The following is an 18,061-nucleotide window of genomic DNA, read 5'->3' as shown; positions in this document are numbered from 1 at the left end:
GAGGAATAAAGCAGTGGTGAAGGCGTTGATTGGGGAAGGGTATATGCGTGCATGTATGCCCAATTAACTTGGGTGAGATGTTGGATTGTCTTTATGGGCCGAGGCCGGCCCCAAGAGTTCAAGAGTTCAAGAGTCCGACCCAGGTGCTTTTGAAGAAAAGGGAAAGGTCAAAAGCGTCCATCTTTGAGGAGTCCTCGGGGGAGTGTTTTCAAACAGCCTGTTCCTCAAGGCCATTCGAGGGAGTCAAATCGTAGATTAAGATGTTGTTTTTTTTTTTCTTCGAGCAGTCAAAACAATGACATTCCTGCTCTATATGCTGGCTCTGACAATTCCAATTTATTCTTTCTGTAACATCATCAAGATCGAATCTACCTTGCGATTCAAATCAGCAATCGCTCCAGTCTGTGATCCCACAGCACGACCCATTCCTTCCATTGCGTTGAACAGCCTGTTGGCCCCTTGAGTGGCTGCCATCGTCTTCCGAATTTGACGATACACCAGAGCAATGCCCAGCCCAATCAGCAAATGCCCTGCGATCACAGCTCCAAATAGGTAGATGTCTTCCACGTCCTCGATGGAAAGGACTGAGAGGCACATGATTCTCCAAGTATTCCAGGAATCTCTCACGTACCCCGCAGCAATGGTTCCATCAGGGCAGCCAGGCTCCCCCGAGCCTCTTTTCCTTGTCGAAAAGACTGTGTCAATTGCGTCGAGAGTCCAGTTGATCAAATTCATTTTGATGTTTAGATTTGAGGACAGCTCAAGAAAAGAGGCTTCAAAATAGTTCAAACAAGACAAAAACAAAGAGAGCAAGCAGGGAGGGAAGGAGGGAGCGGAGAGAGATGCGACCGCCCTCACCAGTGGCAAGACAGAAAAGAATAATAAATCAAATAAAACGTGTTATAACTTGCATCAAGTTCAATAATAAATCAAATAACTTGCATCAAGTTCAATAATAAATCAAATAAAAGTGCCACTTTGCTATCTTTGCAAAAAAAAAAGGAGGAGCTATGCATTTGGCAAGACAGGGCGAGTGAACATGAGTTTTACAGCACTCCAGCATTAGTGGCTGCAATGAGCCTGTTTTGCACTGCACAGCTTATCAAATGGGGGTTGCAGGTTTGACACTGCCACTCTTAAGTCATGCTCAATGTTCAGCTGAGACCTGTACTTCGTTCTGAGTGAAGCAACAGCTGAAAAGCCTATCTCACACAGATACGATGTGGCAAAGGGGAGAAGAATGGACACAGCTCCGCTTAGCCCCGCCCCCATTAGTTACTGTTGCTATGTCTGTCAAACTTTCGCTCCTACCTAGAAATTTAAAGCTTACAGGAAAAATAAGTAATTTACATTTATTTATATAGCGGATTCCACAGACAAAATCACAAAGTGATTTACAGTGTGTATAGAAAATGAAAGCAAAGTAAAAAAAATAATCTAAGAATATAATAAAATAAAATAAAATGTAAAGTGAAAGTCCTCCCGTTCCTCGCGCCCCGCCTGTCATGTCTCTATTCCCCACCAGTGGGGCACGCCCCACACTTTGAGAAACACTGCTCTAGCCTTTAAATAGACCCCCCATTTAGACCAGTTGATCTGCCGTCTCTTTTCTTTTCTGCTCTGCCCCCCTCTTCCTTGTGGAAGGGGGGACACAGGTCCGGTGGCCATGGATGAAGTGCTGGCTGTCCAGAGTCGGGACCCGGGGTGGACCGCTCGCCTGTGCATCGGTTGGGGACATCTCTGTGCTGCTGACCCGTCTCCACTTGGGATGGTTTCCTGCTGGCCCCACTATGGACTGGACTCTCACTATTATGTTAGATCCACTATGGACTGGACTCTCACTATTATGTTAGATCCACTATGGACTGGACTCTCACTATTATGTTAGATCCACTATGGACTGGACTCTCACTATTATGTTAGATCCACTATGGACTGGACTCTCACTATTATGTTAGATCCACTATGGACTGGACTCTCACACTATTATGTTAGATCCACTATGGACTGGACTCTCACTATTATGTTAGATCCACTACGGACTGGACTCTCACTCTATTATGTTAGATCCACTATGGACTGGACTCTCACACTATTATGTTAGATCCACTATGGACTGGACTCTCACTATTATGTTAGATCCACTATGGACTGGACTCTCACTATTATGTTAGATCCACTATGGACTGGACTCTCACACTATTATGTTAGATCCACTATGGACTGGACTCTCACACTATTATGTTAGATCCACTATGGACTGGACTCTCACTACTATGTTAGATCCACTATGGACTGGACTTTCACTATTATGTTAGATCCACTATGGACTGGACTCTCACACTATTATGTTAGATCCACTATGGACTGGACTCTCACTATTATGTTAGATCCACTATGGACTGGACTTTCACTATTATGTTAGATCCACTATGGACTGGACTCTCACACTATTATGTTAGATCCACTATGGACTGGACTCTCACTATTATGTTAGATCCACTATGGACTGGACTTTCACTATTATGTTAGATCCACTATGGACTGGACTTTCACTATTATGTTAGATCCACTATGGACTAGACTCTCACACTATTATGTTAGATCCACTATGGACTGGACTCTCACTATTATGTTAGATCCACTATGGACTGGACTCTCACACTATTATGTTAGATCCACTATGGACTGGACTTTCACTATTCTGTTAGATCCACTATGGACTGGACTCTCACACTATAATGTTAGATCCACTATGGACTGGACTCTCACACTATTATGTTAGATCCACTATGGACTGGACTCTCACACTATTATGTTAGATCCACTATGGACTGGACTCTCACTATTATGTTAGATCCACTATGGACTGGACTTTCACTATTATGTTAGATCCACTATGGACTGGACTTTCACTATTATGTTAGATCCACTATGGACTAGACTCTCACACTATTATGTTAGATCCACTATGGACTGGACTCTCACTATTATGTTAGATCCACTGTGTACTGGACTCTCACACTATTATGTTAGATCCACTATGGACTGGACTTTCACTATTATGTTAGATCCACTATGGACTGGACTCTCACACTATACTGTTAGATCCACTATGGACTGGACTCTCACTATTATGTTAGATCCACTATGGACTAGACTCTCACACTATTATGTTAGATCCACTATGGACTGGACTCTCACTATTATGTTAGATCCACTATGGACTGGACTCTCACTATTATGTTAGATCCACTATGGACTGGACTTTCACTATTATGTTAGATCCACTATGGACTAGACTCTCACACTATTATGTTGATCCACTATGGACTGGACTCTCACTATTATGTTAGATCCACTGTGGACTGGACTCTCACTATTATGTTAGATCCACTATGGACTGGACTTTCACTATTATGTTAGATCCACTATGGACTGGACTTTCACTATTATGTTAGATCCACTATGGACTAGACCAGGGGTCGGCAACCCGCGGCTCTAGAGCCGCATGCGGCTCTTTAGCGCCGCCCTAGTGGCTCTCTGGAGCTTTTTCAAAAATGTATGAAAAATGGAAAAAGATGAGGGGAAAAAATATATTTTTTGTTTTAATATGGTTTCTGTAGGAGGACAAACATGACACTAATTGTTATAACACACTGTTTATATTAAACATGCTTCACTGATTCGAGTATTTGGCGAGCGCCGTTTTGTCCTACTAATTTTGGCGGTCCTTGAACTCACCTTAGTTTGTTTCCATGTATAACTTTCTCCGGCTTTCTAGGACGTGTTTTATGCCACTTCTTTTTCTGTCTCATTTTGTCCACCCAACTGTTAACGTTGTGCGTGAAGGCACAAAGGTGAGTTTTGTTGATGTTATTGACTTGTGTGGAGTGCTAATCAGACATATTTGGTTACTGCATTAATGCTAGCTAATCGATGCTAACATGCTATTTAGGCTGGCTATATGTACATATTGCATCATTATGCCTCATTTGTAGCTATATTTGAGGTCATTTAGTTTCCTTTAAGTCCTTTAAATGTATATCTCTTGACACACTATCTGTATGTAATATGGCTTTTAATTTTTTGCGGCTCCAGACAGATTTGTTTTTGTATTTTTGGTCCAATATGGCTCTTTCAACATTTTGGGTTGCCGACCCCTGGACTAGACTCTCACACTATTATGTTAGATCCACTATGGACTGGACTCTCACTATTATGTTAGATCCACTATGGACTGGACTCTCACTATTATGTTAGATCCACTGTGGACTGGACTCTCACACTATTATGTTAGATCCACTATGGACTGGACTTTCACTATTATGTTAGATCCACTATGGACTGGACTCTCACACTATTATGTTAGATCCACTATGGACTGGACTCTCACTATTATGTTAGATCCACTATGGACTGGACTCTCACACTATTATCTCACACATCTGCGGTCCTCTCCAAGGTTTCTCGTAGTCATTCTCATTGACATCCCACTGGGTTGAGTTTTTCCCTTGTGTGGGATCTGAACCGAGGATGTCGTTGTGGCTTGTGCAGCCCTTTGAGACACTTGTGATTTAGGGCTATATAAATAAACATTGATTGATTGATCTAAGCTTTTACTTTCTGTTATGAAAATCGAGTAAGAAAATACGGTGGATTGGACTAACAATTACAATATTTATTACTAGGACTTAACATGACGTTAGTTTATTTGCACAAGCAGGTCTTTGTAGTTCTATTTAGGCATAGCAACCACAAAAGAAGACAAACTAATCCAATCTATTGTCCTTTTCTTACGTTTAATTCTGCTATCCTACACTACTAACACAGTAGAGAATAAACTTAATTGCATCACAGAAAGTTTCTGAAACAAATCAAATGTTCAAACAAATATTTTACAAAGTGACACATTTAGATCAGTTTCCTTCATTAAACAATTTCAGCTCAATATTATACTTGGCAAACTCATCTCGCGGGCCTGATCCAACCCACGGGCTGTATGTTTGACACCTCTGTTCTAGAACTTATAAATAATAATAAACGTGACAGCGAAGGTCTGATTTGGTCTTTCTTGCTGTACAAACCTAGCCGACTTTCCAGTAAAACCCATCGCCATGGCAACGTGTGCCTCAGACCAAAGCTGCGTTGCAACCGGTTGAGATTGGGAGACCACATAAGTCTTAATGAGCTTTTCCTCAATAACCTTCGCTGCAAGATCCTGAACAGAAGTGCTTATGAATGTCATATTCATTGTTATTGGGGAGAGAAGGCATCCAGAAGCTTTGAGGGGGTTCAGAGATATTGCACCATTATTATTAAATGTCCTGTTTACATTTTCCACTTTTGTCTTTTCTGCCTTCCTTCCAGTGGCCAATGAGGATGGAGAAAGCTCAACTCGACCGCATGCCGCTTTTGCACGTAAGTTGTTTTGTGTCTCATTTAAAATAAATGTTTTTTGTTTCCACTCTTTATAGCAGTGGTCCCCAACCTTTTTCTACTTGCGGACCGGTCAATGCTTAAAAATTTGTCCCACGGACCGGGGGTGGAGGGGTAGTAAAAAAAAAAAAAAATTTTTTTTTTTTTTTTTTTTGTCGTAAATAAATACAATCATGTGTGCTTACGGACTGTGTCCCTGCAGACTGTATTGATTTATATTGATATATAATGTATATATTGCGTTTTTTATGTTGATTTAATTAAAACAAACAAAAAACTTTTTATTTTATTTTTATTTTTTAACTTCTTGTGCGGCCGCGGCCCGGTACCAATCGGTCCACGGACCGGTACCGGGCCGCGGCCCGGTGGTTGGGGACCACTGCTTTATAGGACACTGATAATGAAATAAAGAATATTTTTTGTGAAACATAAGATACCTACTCAGTGGCCTAGTGGTTAGAGCAGACCTGGGCAAATGAAGGCTCGTTAAGCTTTTCAATCTGGCCCACCGGACATTCCCAAATATTTTTTTTTAGATCTTTAAGATCAGTGGTTCTTAACCTTGTTGGAGGTACCGAACCCCACCAGTTTCATATGCCCAAACTGAGGTTGACCGAGCTGTCAGTAGGCTGCATCACCAAGAGCTCATGGGCAGAGTCCAGGCAGGAAGAGCAGGGCTAGGATGGGGAGAAGCGCCTCGGTTCTGGTCTAAGGCCAACCGCAAGGAGAGGAAGGAGATGGTGGTGGCGGAGGTGACGAAGATGGAGGAAGAGCGCTATAAGATCAAGGCCGTGTCGCAGGGCCGACAAGGAAGGTGGACAACCTGGGAGGGAGTGGTCAACCGGAACATCAGCTGGTCCGACCTGTGGAAGATTCCACAGGCAAGGATCAGCTTCCTTATTCGTTCAACCTACGACACGCTTCCCTGTCCTCGTAACCTTCACCAATGGTTCGGGAACGAGGAATGCTGCTCACTCTGCAATGCTCCCAACGCAAGCCTCCAGCACATCTTGTCGGGCTGCAAGACCGCACTCTCTCAGGGGCGCTATAGATGGCGCCACGACCAGGTCCTGAGGAAACTAGCGGAGGTGCTGGAGGGGTGTCGACAGGGCAGCAAAGAATCACCACCAGCAGAGAACCATACCAGCTTTGTCACGGAAGGGGGGGGTCAAAGATACATCAGGCCAAGAGAGACAGCAGCAAGGCCCTTTTCCCCAGACCAGGAGTGGGACATGAGGGTTGACCTCAATAGGCAACTCCGGTTCCCCACGGAGATCACCACTACATCTCTCCGCCCGGATATTGTAGTGTGGTCCAGCAAGGCAAGAGTGGTGCACCTTATTGAGCTGACCGTACCATCGGAGGAGGGGATCGAGGCCGCCTTTGAGCGCAAGAAGGCCAAGTACTCGGAGCTGGCTGCTGAGTGCCGGGAGGCTGGCTGGAAGACAACCATCTACCCAGTAGAAGTTGGCTGCCGAGGCTACGTGGGGCTGTCAACCACACGCCTTTTGAGGGACGTAGGAGTGACTGGAAGAAAGCTGAGAAAGGCCATAAAAGATCTGGCAGAGGAGGCCGAGAAAGGCAGCTTTTGGCTCTGGCTGAGGAGGAAGGACAGGAGCTGGGGAAAGAACAACTAACCCCGATAACAGCCGCAGGGGGTAACAGCTATCAGCTGCAGGGGGTGACAGGGAGACGTCCCTGTCACTGCTCCGCCACCAGGAGACGTTCCAGGATTAAAGGAGTGAAACGTTGGTGAATGGTGGTTCCTGGCTGATGACCCTGCAGCTGACCCGTGGGCACTGGAGGAGGTGCGACAGGCAGCAATGCCAAGCAGGAAATACTACCTACCTGTTCATTAACTGAAGTTCTGGAAACCCCAGTGACTACTGTGAACAGGGCAGTTGGAGTCCAGGGAAGACTGGAGGACAGCCAGGAAAGACTGGATGGCAGCAGGGAAAGACCGCACCGGGAGTGGACGGCTAGTTACCCAACCCACTGGTCTCTCGCAAGAGGGACACCCACCTTAACTACGAAGAAATCAAGGAAAAAACAACCCGCAGGCCCTCCGAGAGGCGGGATGAAAGATGGGCCTAACATGACGGACCACACGGTAACGACGATGGCAACGGAAACGGATAACGAGAACATCAGAACTCCAGTTAATGAGGAGAAGATCCTCCGAAAGTGTGCTTGCGGATGGGAAAAGGTGACCACGTACAGGGGACTGCGAATCCACCAGGGGAAAGCAAAGTGTGGTCAGAGAGGCCAACAGCAACCTTGCACCGCGGCAGCGGGTGAGACAAGAGGGACCAGAAGCCAGGTAGAAAACCACAGTGCTAACGGACCCAATGTTGCTGAAAGCACAGATGGCACAGAGGAAGAAAGCCCCTCGGTGGAGGCTGAGCCCCCACGTGAGCACCAAGACCCAATCTCTACCATCTCACACAGAACAGAGCCACAAGCAGAGACCAAGAAACCAGCAAGAAGGAACAAGCTCAAATGGCCAAAGGCAAATGAAGCAGAGGCATGGCGTACTTTGGATACAGACCTGACCAAGATCCTGGAGGAAAGGTTGCATGGAGGTGCCGAAGCTAAGCTTAACCTGTTTGGGGACATTATATACCAGACCTGCAAAGACAGGTTTGGTGAAATTATCTCCAAGCAGAGGACTGCCCCAAGGGAAATGGGGAGGAGGGAAAAGGAGATCGCCGAGCTTGTGCGAAGACGCCGACAACTCCGCAAGAACTGGAGGAAGGCAACCCAGCCAGAGAGAGAAGGTCTGAAAGTCCTGTGGGAGGAGGTCAGGCAAAGGCTATCCAGGCTCCGCAGAGCTGAACGCATCCGCAAGCGTAGCAAACGGAAGCAGAAAGAGCGAGCCAGCTTCTTCAAGGATCCCTTCAAGCACGCCAGACAACTGCTGGAGGAGAAAAAGTCCGGGAAGCTCGAAACCACCAGGGAGCAAATGGAACAGCACGTCAAAAGGCAGTACAGTGATCCGCTAAGAAACGTCCCATTAGGAACACCAGGGTACGTGCCCCGGCCTGCGCCACCGACAGCTGAATTTAACATCATGCCCCCCAAGCTCAGCGAAGTTAGGCAAACCGTGAAGAAGGCAAGGTCCTCATCAGCACCAGGCCCCAATGGAGTTCCCTACAAGCTCTATAAGAACTGCCCCAAGGTACTTGAACTGCTCTGGTATCTAATGAGAACTGCCTGGAAAAAGCAACTCATTCCAGCGGAGTGGCAAAGGGCTGTAGCGGTATTCATCCCGAAGGAAGAAAACTCCAAAAATATCGGCCAATTCAGAAACATCGCCCTGCTGAACGTAGAAGGAAAAATCTTCTTCTCAGTGCTGGCCAGAAGGATGACCACCTACCTGCTAGAGAATTGCTACATTGACACCAACTGCCAGAAAGCAGGAGTTCCAGGTTTCCCAGGATGCGTAGAGCACTCTACGATGATCTGGGACCAGATCCAGAAGGCCAAGCGGGAGAAGACCGACCTGCATGTCATCTGGCTCGATCTCGCCAACGCGTACGGATCGGTCCCACACCAGCTGATCAACTACGCCTTGGAGTTCTTCCACATGCCACCCTGCATCAAGAACCTGGTAGCGCTTTACTTCAGCGATCTGCAGATGTGCTTTGCCCTCCAGGACTTCACCACCGGGTGGCAGCATCTAGAAGTGGGAATTGCAATGGGGTGTGCCATTTCTCCAATCTTGTTCGTGGCAGCCTTTGAGATAATCCTCATTGGAGCAAGGCAAATGGTTGGAGGAATCAAAACACCATCTGGTCAGAGGTTACCCCCATTGAGGAGCTATATGGACGATGTCACCAGCCTCCTTCAGACAGCAGCATGTACATCTCGACTGCTGAAAAGGGTGGATGAGTTGACATCATGGGCCAGAATGAAGATCAAACCCTCCAAATCCCGTAGCCTGTCACTCAGAAGGGGAGTCAGAAACGACAACACCATCTTTGTCGTCGGGGGAGAGAAAATCCCCCTCCTGTCTGAGCAACCCATCAAAAGCCTGGGGAGGCAGTACACTGCAGAGCTGTCCGATAAACAGATGGGGAGGACTGTCATGAAACAACTCACGGACGGCCTGGCAAGGATCGACCAGAGCCAACTCCCTGGAAAGTACAAGGTCTGGTGCTACCAGTTCATACTCTACAGGAGGGTGATGTGGCCTCTGAAAATGAGCGAGATCCCCTCATCTGCCGTGAGTAAGATGGATGGAAAAGCCAACTCATTCATCAGAAAGTGGCTGGGACTACCACGGTGCCTTTCAGAAACGGGCCTCTTTGGGAAGAACGCACTGCAGCTGCCACTGCAGTCTATCAGTCTGGGCTATATGCAGGAGAAGTCCAGGCTGGTCCTCGAACTAAGAGAGTCCACTGACCAGTCAGTAAGGAACGCCAATGCCAAGGTTCCCACTGGCCGAAAGTGGAAAGCCCAAACTGAGGTTGACCGAGCTGTCAGTAGGCTGCATCACCAAGAGCTCATGGGCAGAGTCCAGGCAGGAAGAGCAGGGCTAGGATGGGGAGAAGCGCCTCGGTTCTGGTCTAAGGCCAACCGCAAGGAGAGGAAGGAGATGGTGGTGGCGGAGGTGACGAAGATGGAGGAAGAGCGCTATAAGATCAAGGCCGTGTCGCAGGGCCGACAAGGAAGGTGGACAACCTGGGAGGGAGTGGTCAACCGGAACATCAGCTGGTCCGACCTGTGGAAGATTCCACAGGCAAGGATCAGCTTCCTTATTCGTTCAACCTACGACACGCTTCCCTGTCCTCGTAACCTTCACCAATGGTTCGGGAACGAGGAATGCTGCTCACTCTGCAATGCTCCCAACGCAAGCCTCCAGCACATCTTGTCGGGCTGCAAGACCGCACTCTCTCAGGGGCGCTATAGATGGCGCCACGACCAGGTCCTGAGGAAACTAGCGGAGGTGCTGGAGGGGTGTCGACAGGGCAGCAAAGAATCACCACCAGCAGAGAACCATACCAGCTTTGTCACGGAAGGGGGGGGTCAAAGATACATCAGGCCAAGAGAGACAGCAGCAAGGCCCTTTTCCCCAGACCAGGAGTGGGACATGAGGGTTGACCTCAATAGGCAGCTCCGGTTCCCCACGGAGATCACCACTACATCTCTCCGCCCGGATATTGTAGTGTGGTCCAGCAAGGCAAGAGTGGTGCACCTTATTGAGCTGACCGTACCATCGGAGGAGGGGATCGAGGCCGCCTTTGAGCGCAAGAAGGCCAAGTACTCGGAGCTGGCTGCTGAGTGCCGGGAGGCTGGCTGGAAGACAACCATCTACCCAGTAGAAGTTGGCTGCCGAGGCTACGTGGGGCTGTCAACCACACGCCTTTTGAGGGACGTAGGAGTGACTGGAAGAAAGCTGAGAAAGGCCATAAAAGATCTGGCAGAGGAGGCCGAGAAAGGCAGCTTTTGGCTCTGGCTGAGGAGGAAGGACAGGAGCTGGGGAAAGAACAACTAACCCCGATAACAGCCGCAGGGGGTAACAGCTATCAGCTGCAGGGGGTGACAGGGAGACGTCCCTGTCACTGCTCCGCCACCAGGAGACGTTCCAGGATTAAAGGAGTGAAACGTTGGTGAATGGTGGTTCCTGGCTGATGACCCTGCAGCTGACCCGTGGGCACTGGAGGAGGTGCGACAGGCAGCAATGCCAAGCAGGAAATACTACCTACCTGTTCATTAACTGCGCATTCACCCAACCCTTCTTTAGCGAAAAATAAAATGTATTTTTTTTTCAAATTCAAGACAAAGTTATATGTTTTTGGTAACACTTTAGTATGGGGGACATATTCTAGGGTAACAAAGACTTAATTTAGAGTTATTTGGACACTAGGGGAACATATTCTAAGTAATAAAGACTTAATTTAGAGTTTTTTGTTAGGGTCAGGGTTAGAGGGTTAGGGTTATAATAAGGCCATGCCGAATAAGGCATTAATAAGTACTTAATAATGACTACTTAAGAGCCAATATGTTACTAATTTGCATGTTATAAGCAACTAATTATGTTAGATCCACTATGGACTGGACTCTCACACTATTATGTTAGATCCACTATGGACTGGACTCACACTATTATGTTAGATCCACTATGGACTGGACTCTCACACTATTATGTTAGATCCACTATGGACTGGACTCTCACACTATTATGTTAGATCCACTATGGACTGGACTCTCACTATTATGTTAGATCCACTATGGACTGGACTCTCACACTATTATGTTAGATCCACTATGGACTGGACTCTCACACTATTATGTTAGATCCACTATGGACTGGACTCTCACACTATTATGTTAGATCCACTATGGACTGGACTCTCACCATCATGTTAGATCCACTATGGACTGGACTCTCACTATTATGTTAGATCCACTATGGACTGGACTCTCACACTATTATGTTAGATCCACTATGGACTGGACATCCCACTGGGTGGTGAGTTTTTCTTTGCCTTTTTAGTGGGCTCTGTACCAAGGATGTTGTTGTGGCTTGTGCAGCCCTTTGAGACACTTGTGATTTAGGGCTATATAAATAAACATTGATTGATTGATTGACTATAAAAATGGGAGCCATTACCTCCCTGCTTGGCACTCAGCATCAAGGCTTGGAATTGGGGGTTAAATCACCAAAAATGATTCCCGGGCGCGGCCACCACTGCTGCTCACTGCTCCCCTCACCCCCCAGGGGGTGGAACAAGGGTGATGTGTCAAATGCAGAGAATAATTTCGCCACACCTAGTGTGTGTGTGACTATCATTGCTACTTTAACTTTAACTTTAATATAAGGTCTGTCAGTATATCAAATTATTATTACCTTTTTTTGCCGACTGTCCGAGAGAAATGACCTGCTTCCATGTTTTAGACACATTTTCTTCCCATAAATCTACACATTTTTTTTGTCTGTGTGATCCTTTTGTACTTTTCATGGCTTCTTTGTTTGTCAGTGGCTGTGTTACACCACATGTCCACAAGATGGCAGTATTAGAATGCCAGTTCACGCCCTCAGCTTCATCTTTTCAAGTCATCCAGCATCAGTCATCTTTTTCTGAAGGGAAAAAAACTAACACAACAACAACAACAAAAATGCAACACAATACAAATGCAAATAATTCTGAAGCTTTTTTTTTTCTTTCTTCATGCTGTCCTCTTTTGCGTTGCAGGCTCCAAATCTCAGAGCGCCCTTTGGAACGCCATCACAGCTGGGATGGGGATCAAAGGCAAGGAGCAGAAGCCCCCTCAGATTGACCCTCGAAGTCCTGAGGAGATTCTGGCTGATGAGCTTCCTGCCACAGACCAACCAGATGTGTCGGAGAAAACTGCCATCAGGTTTGCTGCTGCTGCTGTTGTTGTTGTTGTTGTTGTGCATATACAGTTTATAACAGTACATATCACACCTGACACTTAGATGAGACTTTTATCTGTCCTACAAGGAGGAATTTATCTGGTTGCAGTGCAGATTTTTACATAAAGTAACAATAGTAAAATATATAAATAACAAACATTTTGTTTTGAAGGAGGAATAGCTAACTTCCTGTTGATTTTCGCTGAAGGATGTCATTCTATGAAATGTAGGTCTAGGCGAGACCTACATAGAGGTATTTGTTTCATGTCTCTAAGACGTTCCTATCGGAAGTTATAAGCAGTTTTGTCTGAGTTGTCCTCTAAAAAGCAGTTTTTTCTCTGTTTTATTAAAAAATTGCTCTAGAGCACAATTTTGAGTTTCGGGGTTCGGTTATTTTTTGAGATCGCAATTTCTACCAGTCCCGATGTGTGTGAGAAGTTTGGTGAGTTTTGAAGTATTTTAAGGGGGTCAAATTACAGCTCAAAGAGGCAAAAATGAGTTTTTTTAGTACAAATTTGTCTTGAAGGGGAAATTGCCAACTTCCTGTTGGTTTTTGCCCGAGGATGTAAAATTATGAAATGTAGGTCTAAGTCTGACCTACATAGAGGTTTTTGTTTCATGTCTCTACGACCTTCCTAGTGGGAGTTACAGGCAGTTTGTTTTTATTTTTTCCTAGGGGGCGCTAGAGCGCAATTTTTATTTTTGGGGTTTGGTTGTTTTATTTTATTGAAATTTTCGCAGGTCCTGATGTGTGTGTCAAATTTGGTGAGTTTTGGAGCATGTTAAGTGGGTCAAATTAGCGTTTTTTGTGGCGGCGGAAGAATAATAATAAACATTACAATAACAATAGGTTCCTTTGTACCCAGTACAAAGGACTCCCTGAGGGAGTCCTTTGTACTGGGTACAGGGCGGACCCTAAAAAACCTACAAATGAGTAAAATAGTTATACAGCAGGAAACATTTGTTCTAAAGCAGGGGTCCCCAAACTACGGCCCGCGGGCCGGATCCGGGCCCCCAGCATCCAAAATCCGGCCCACAGGAAGTCCCAAGTTTAAAGAAATAAATAAATAAAAACAAATATGTATATATATATATATATATATATATATATATATATATATATATATATATATATATATATATATATATATATATATATATATATATATATATATATATAATGTTTTTTTTTTTTTTAAATCTTTCCTTTCTAATCCATTTTCTACCGCTTGTTACTCTTGGTGTCTCCTAGTCGCTCAGGCAAATCATATTGTCTAAAAATGAATTTTCCCATCGATAACGTGACAATGTTAAATGTTGATGAACCTCAATGTTAATTGATGTTAAATGACAAAACGGATTATAAAGACAATGTATATATGTATATATACACACACATATGTATATATATATATATATAATCTACCGTTCAAAAGTTTGGGGTCACATTGAAATGTCCTTATTTTCAATGAAGATAACTTTAAACTAGTCTTAACTTTACAGAAATACACTCTATATATTGCTAATGTGGTAAATGACTATTCTAGCTGCAAATGTCTGCTTTTTGGTGCAATATCTACATAGGTGTATAGAGGCCCATTTCCAGCAACTATCACTCCAGTGTTCTAATGGTACAATGTGTTTGCTCATTGGCTCAGAAGGCTAATTGATGATTAGAAAACCCTTGTGCAATCATGTTCACACATCTGAAAACACTTTAGCTCGTTACAGAAGCTACAAAACTGACCTTCCTTTGAGCAGATTGAGTTTCTGGAGCATCACATTTGTGGGCTCAATTAAACGCTCAAAATGGCCAGAAAAAGAGAACTTTCATCTGAAACTCGACAGTCTATTCTTGTTCTTAGAAATGAAGGCTATTCCACTAAATTGTTTGGGTGACCCCAAACTTTTGAACGGTAGTGTATATATTATATATATATATATATATTTTTAAAATCTTTCCTTTCTAATCCATTTTCTACCGCTTGTTACTCTTGGTGTCTCCTAGTCGCTCAGGCAAATTATATTGTCTAAAAATGAATTTTCCCATCGATAACGTGACAATGTTAAATGACAAAACAGATTATAAAGACAATGTATATATGTATATATACACACACATATATATATATATATATATATATATATTTAATATATATATATTATATATATATATATATATATATACTACCGTTCAAAAGTTTGGGGTCACCCAAACAATTTTGTGTTTGAGCCTTCATTTCTAAGATCAAGAATAGACTGTGGAGTTTCAGATGAAAGTTCTCTTTTTCTGGCCATTTTGAGCGTTTAATTGAGCCCACAAATGTGATGCTCCAGAAACTCAATCTGCTCAAAGGAAGGTCAGTTTTGTAGCTTCTGTAACGAGCTAAAGTCTTTTCAGATGTGTGAACATGATTGCACAAGGGTTTTCTAATCATCAATTAGCCTTCTGAGCCAATGAGCAAACACATTGTACCATTAGAACACTGGAGTGATAGTTGCTGGAAGTGGGCCTCTATACACCTATGTAGATATTGCACCAAAAACCGGACATTTGCAGCTAGAATAGTCATTTACCACATTAGCAATGTATAGAGTGTATTTCTTTCAAGTTAAGACTAGTTTAAAGTTATTTTCATTGAAAAATAAGGACATTTTAATGTGACCCCAAACTTTTGAACGGTAGTATATATATATATATATATATATATATATATATATATATATATATATATATATATATATATATATATATATAAAAATATATATATATATATATATTATGAATGTCCCGATCCAGGATTTTGCACTTCCGATCCGATACCGATACTGGCCGATACTGGCCTTATCCGAGCATGTATTAAAGTTTAAAGTTATTTAGCCTACTTAGTTGTCAGATTCATGTTGAAAAGGGTTTTAGTACTCTTGATAACAACTAGCCAGCTGAATTAGGTGAGTTTGAATAACACACAATGGAGATGTTGACGTGCGGAGTTTCAAACACTCTTCATTTTCTAGCAGGGGACTTTTCAAACAATGCTACATATTAGCAGTAATGCTACTTTTATAGCAACGCTTTTGCCCCACACTTGACAAATTACGGTTGTCTGTTGGACATATTCCCACTTGAAGCCAAACCACCGCCAGACGATGGACCCCCTGCTGGTTTTCTTGGGAGTGAATTAATTCTTCCTTCATTATTACCGCTCACACGCTTGCGCTAGCATCACAGCTAACGTCAGCCATGCCGCTACCTCTCTGCTGGGAGAGTGCGTATACGTATGTGACGTATGACGTGACAGTATGTGACGTATGACGTGACAGTATGTGACGTATGACGTGACAGTATGTGATGTATGACGTGACAGTATGTGACGTATGACGTGACAGTACGTGACGTATGGTGTGACAGTATGTGACGTATGGTGTGACAGTATGTGACGTATGACGTGACAGTATGTGACGTATGACGTGACAGTATGTGACGTATGACGTGACAGTATGTGACGTATGGTGTGACAGTATGTGACGTATGACGTGACAGTATGTGACGTATGACGTGACAGTATGTGACGTATGACGTGACAGTATGTGACGTATGACGTGACAGTATGTGACGTATGACGTGACAGTATGTGACGTATGGTGTGACAGTATGTGACGTATGACGTGACAGTATGTGACGTATGACGTGACAGTATGTGACGTATGACGTGACAGTATGTGACGTATGACGTGACAGTATGTGACGTATGACGTGACAGTATGTGACGTATGGTGTGACAGTATGTGACGTATGGTGTGACAGTATGTGACGTATGGTGTGACAGTATGTGACGTATGACGTGACAGTATGTGATGTATGACGTGACAGTATGTGACGTATGACGTGACAGTACGTGACGTATGGTGTGACAGTATGTGACGTATGGTGTGACAGTATGTGACGTATGACGTGACAGTATGTGACGTATGACGTGACAGTATGTGACGTATGACGTGACAGTATGTGACGTATGGTGTGACAGTATGTGACGTATGACGTGACAGTATGTGACGTATGACGTGACAGTATGTGACGTATGGTGTGACAGTATGTGACGTATGGTGTGACAGTATGTGACGTATGACGTGACAGTGTGTGACGTATGACGTGACAGTATGACGTATGACGTGACAGTATGTGACGTATGACGTGACAGTATGTGACGTATGACGTGACAGTATGTATGGCGTGACAGTATGTGACGTATGACGTGACAGTATGTGACGTATGACGTGACAGTATGTGACGTATGGTGTGACAGTATGTGACGTATGACGTGACAGTATGTGACGTATGACGTGACAGTATGTGACGTATGACGTGACAGTATGTGACGTATGACGTGACAGTATGTGACGTATGACATGACAGTATGTGACGTATGACGTGACAGTATGTGACGTATGGTGTGACAGTATGTGACGTATGACGTGACAGTATGTGACGTATGACGTGACAGTATGTGACGTATGGTGTGACAGTATGTGACGTATGGTGTGACAGTATGTGACGTATGACGTGACAGTGTGTGACGTATGACGTGACAGTATGTGACGTATGACGTGACAGTATGTGACGTATGGTGTGACAGTATGTGACGTATGGTGTGACAGTATGTGACGTATGACGTGACAGTATGTGACGTATGACGTGACAGTATGTGACGTATGGTGTGACAGTATGTGACGTATGGTGTGACAGTATGTGACGTATGACGTGACAGTATGTGACGTATGGTGTGACAGTATGTGACGTATGACGTGACAGTATGTGACGTATGGTGTGACAGTATGTGACGTGTGTAAGAAGGTGCGCTTGCTGTCTGTGAGAAGGAGACACAAGAAGGAGTGAGAAGAGCCTGTAGTGTAATGCCAGCAGCTAAAAGCAACTGCGTGAGAACGTATACTCCAATATCACCATGTAGTCATTTTCTATATCGCACAGAGACAGCTGACATTTTTACCGGTAACTTTTAATTCACATGGCCGTCTTAACGGTTAGGACACAGACCTGTGGATGTGTTGAAGGTGTGCTGGAAAATGCGGAACGGAAATTAGGGAGCAGCAGAAAAGTGGAATGTATTATTTAAATCGGCGCGTTGGAAAACACGGACCGTAATTTTTTAAAAACTGGATCTGGATCGGCATTTTCACATGCCTTGCGGATACTCATTTTTTGGCCAATATCGGCAGCCG

At 44.4% G+C, this 18,061-nt stretch overlaps 1 protein-coding gene across 5 annotated transcripts in view; it reads left to right on the top strand.

Annotated features, from left to right (window-relative positions):
• The window catches only part of pde1cb (phosphodiesterase 1C, calmodulin-dependent b), a 264,072-nt gene that overhangs the window by 58,611 nt on the left and 187,400 nt on the right, over window positions 1-18,061 (top strand). For all 5 annotated transcript variants that reach the window (XM_062023723.1, XM_062023722.1, XM_062023728.1 and 2 more), the window contains exons 2-3: window positions 5,371-5,421; window positions 12,639-12,804. In XM_062023723.1, coding sequence (XP_061879707.1) covers window positions 5,371-5,421; window positions 12,639-12,804 — 217 coding nt within the window. The remainder of the gene's footprint in view (window positions 1-5,370; window positions 5,422-12,638; window positions 12,805-18,061) is intronic.

Source organism: Entelurus aequoreus, linkage group LG16 (assembly GCF_033978785.1).
Source record: "Entelurus aequoreus isolate RoL-2023_Sb linkage group LG16, RoL_Eaeq_v1.1, whole genome shotgun sequence".
Classification (NCBI taxonomy): domain Eukaryota; kingdom Metazoa; phylum Chordata; class Actinopteri; order Syngnathiformes; family Syngnathidae; genus Entelurus; species Entelurus aequoreus.
The sequence above is the reverse complement of the archived record's forward strand: the minus strand, read 5'-3'. Positions and strand labels throughout refer to the sequence as shown.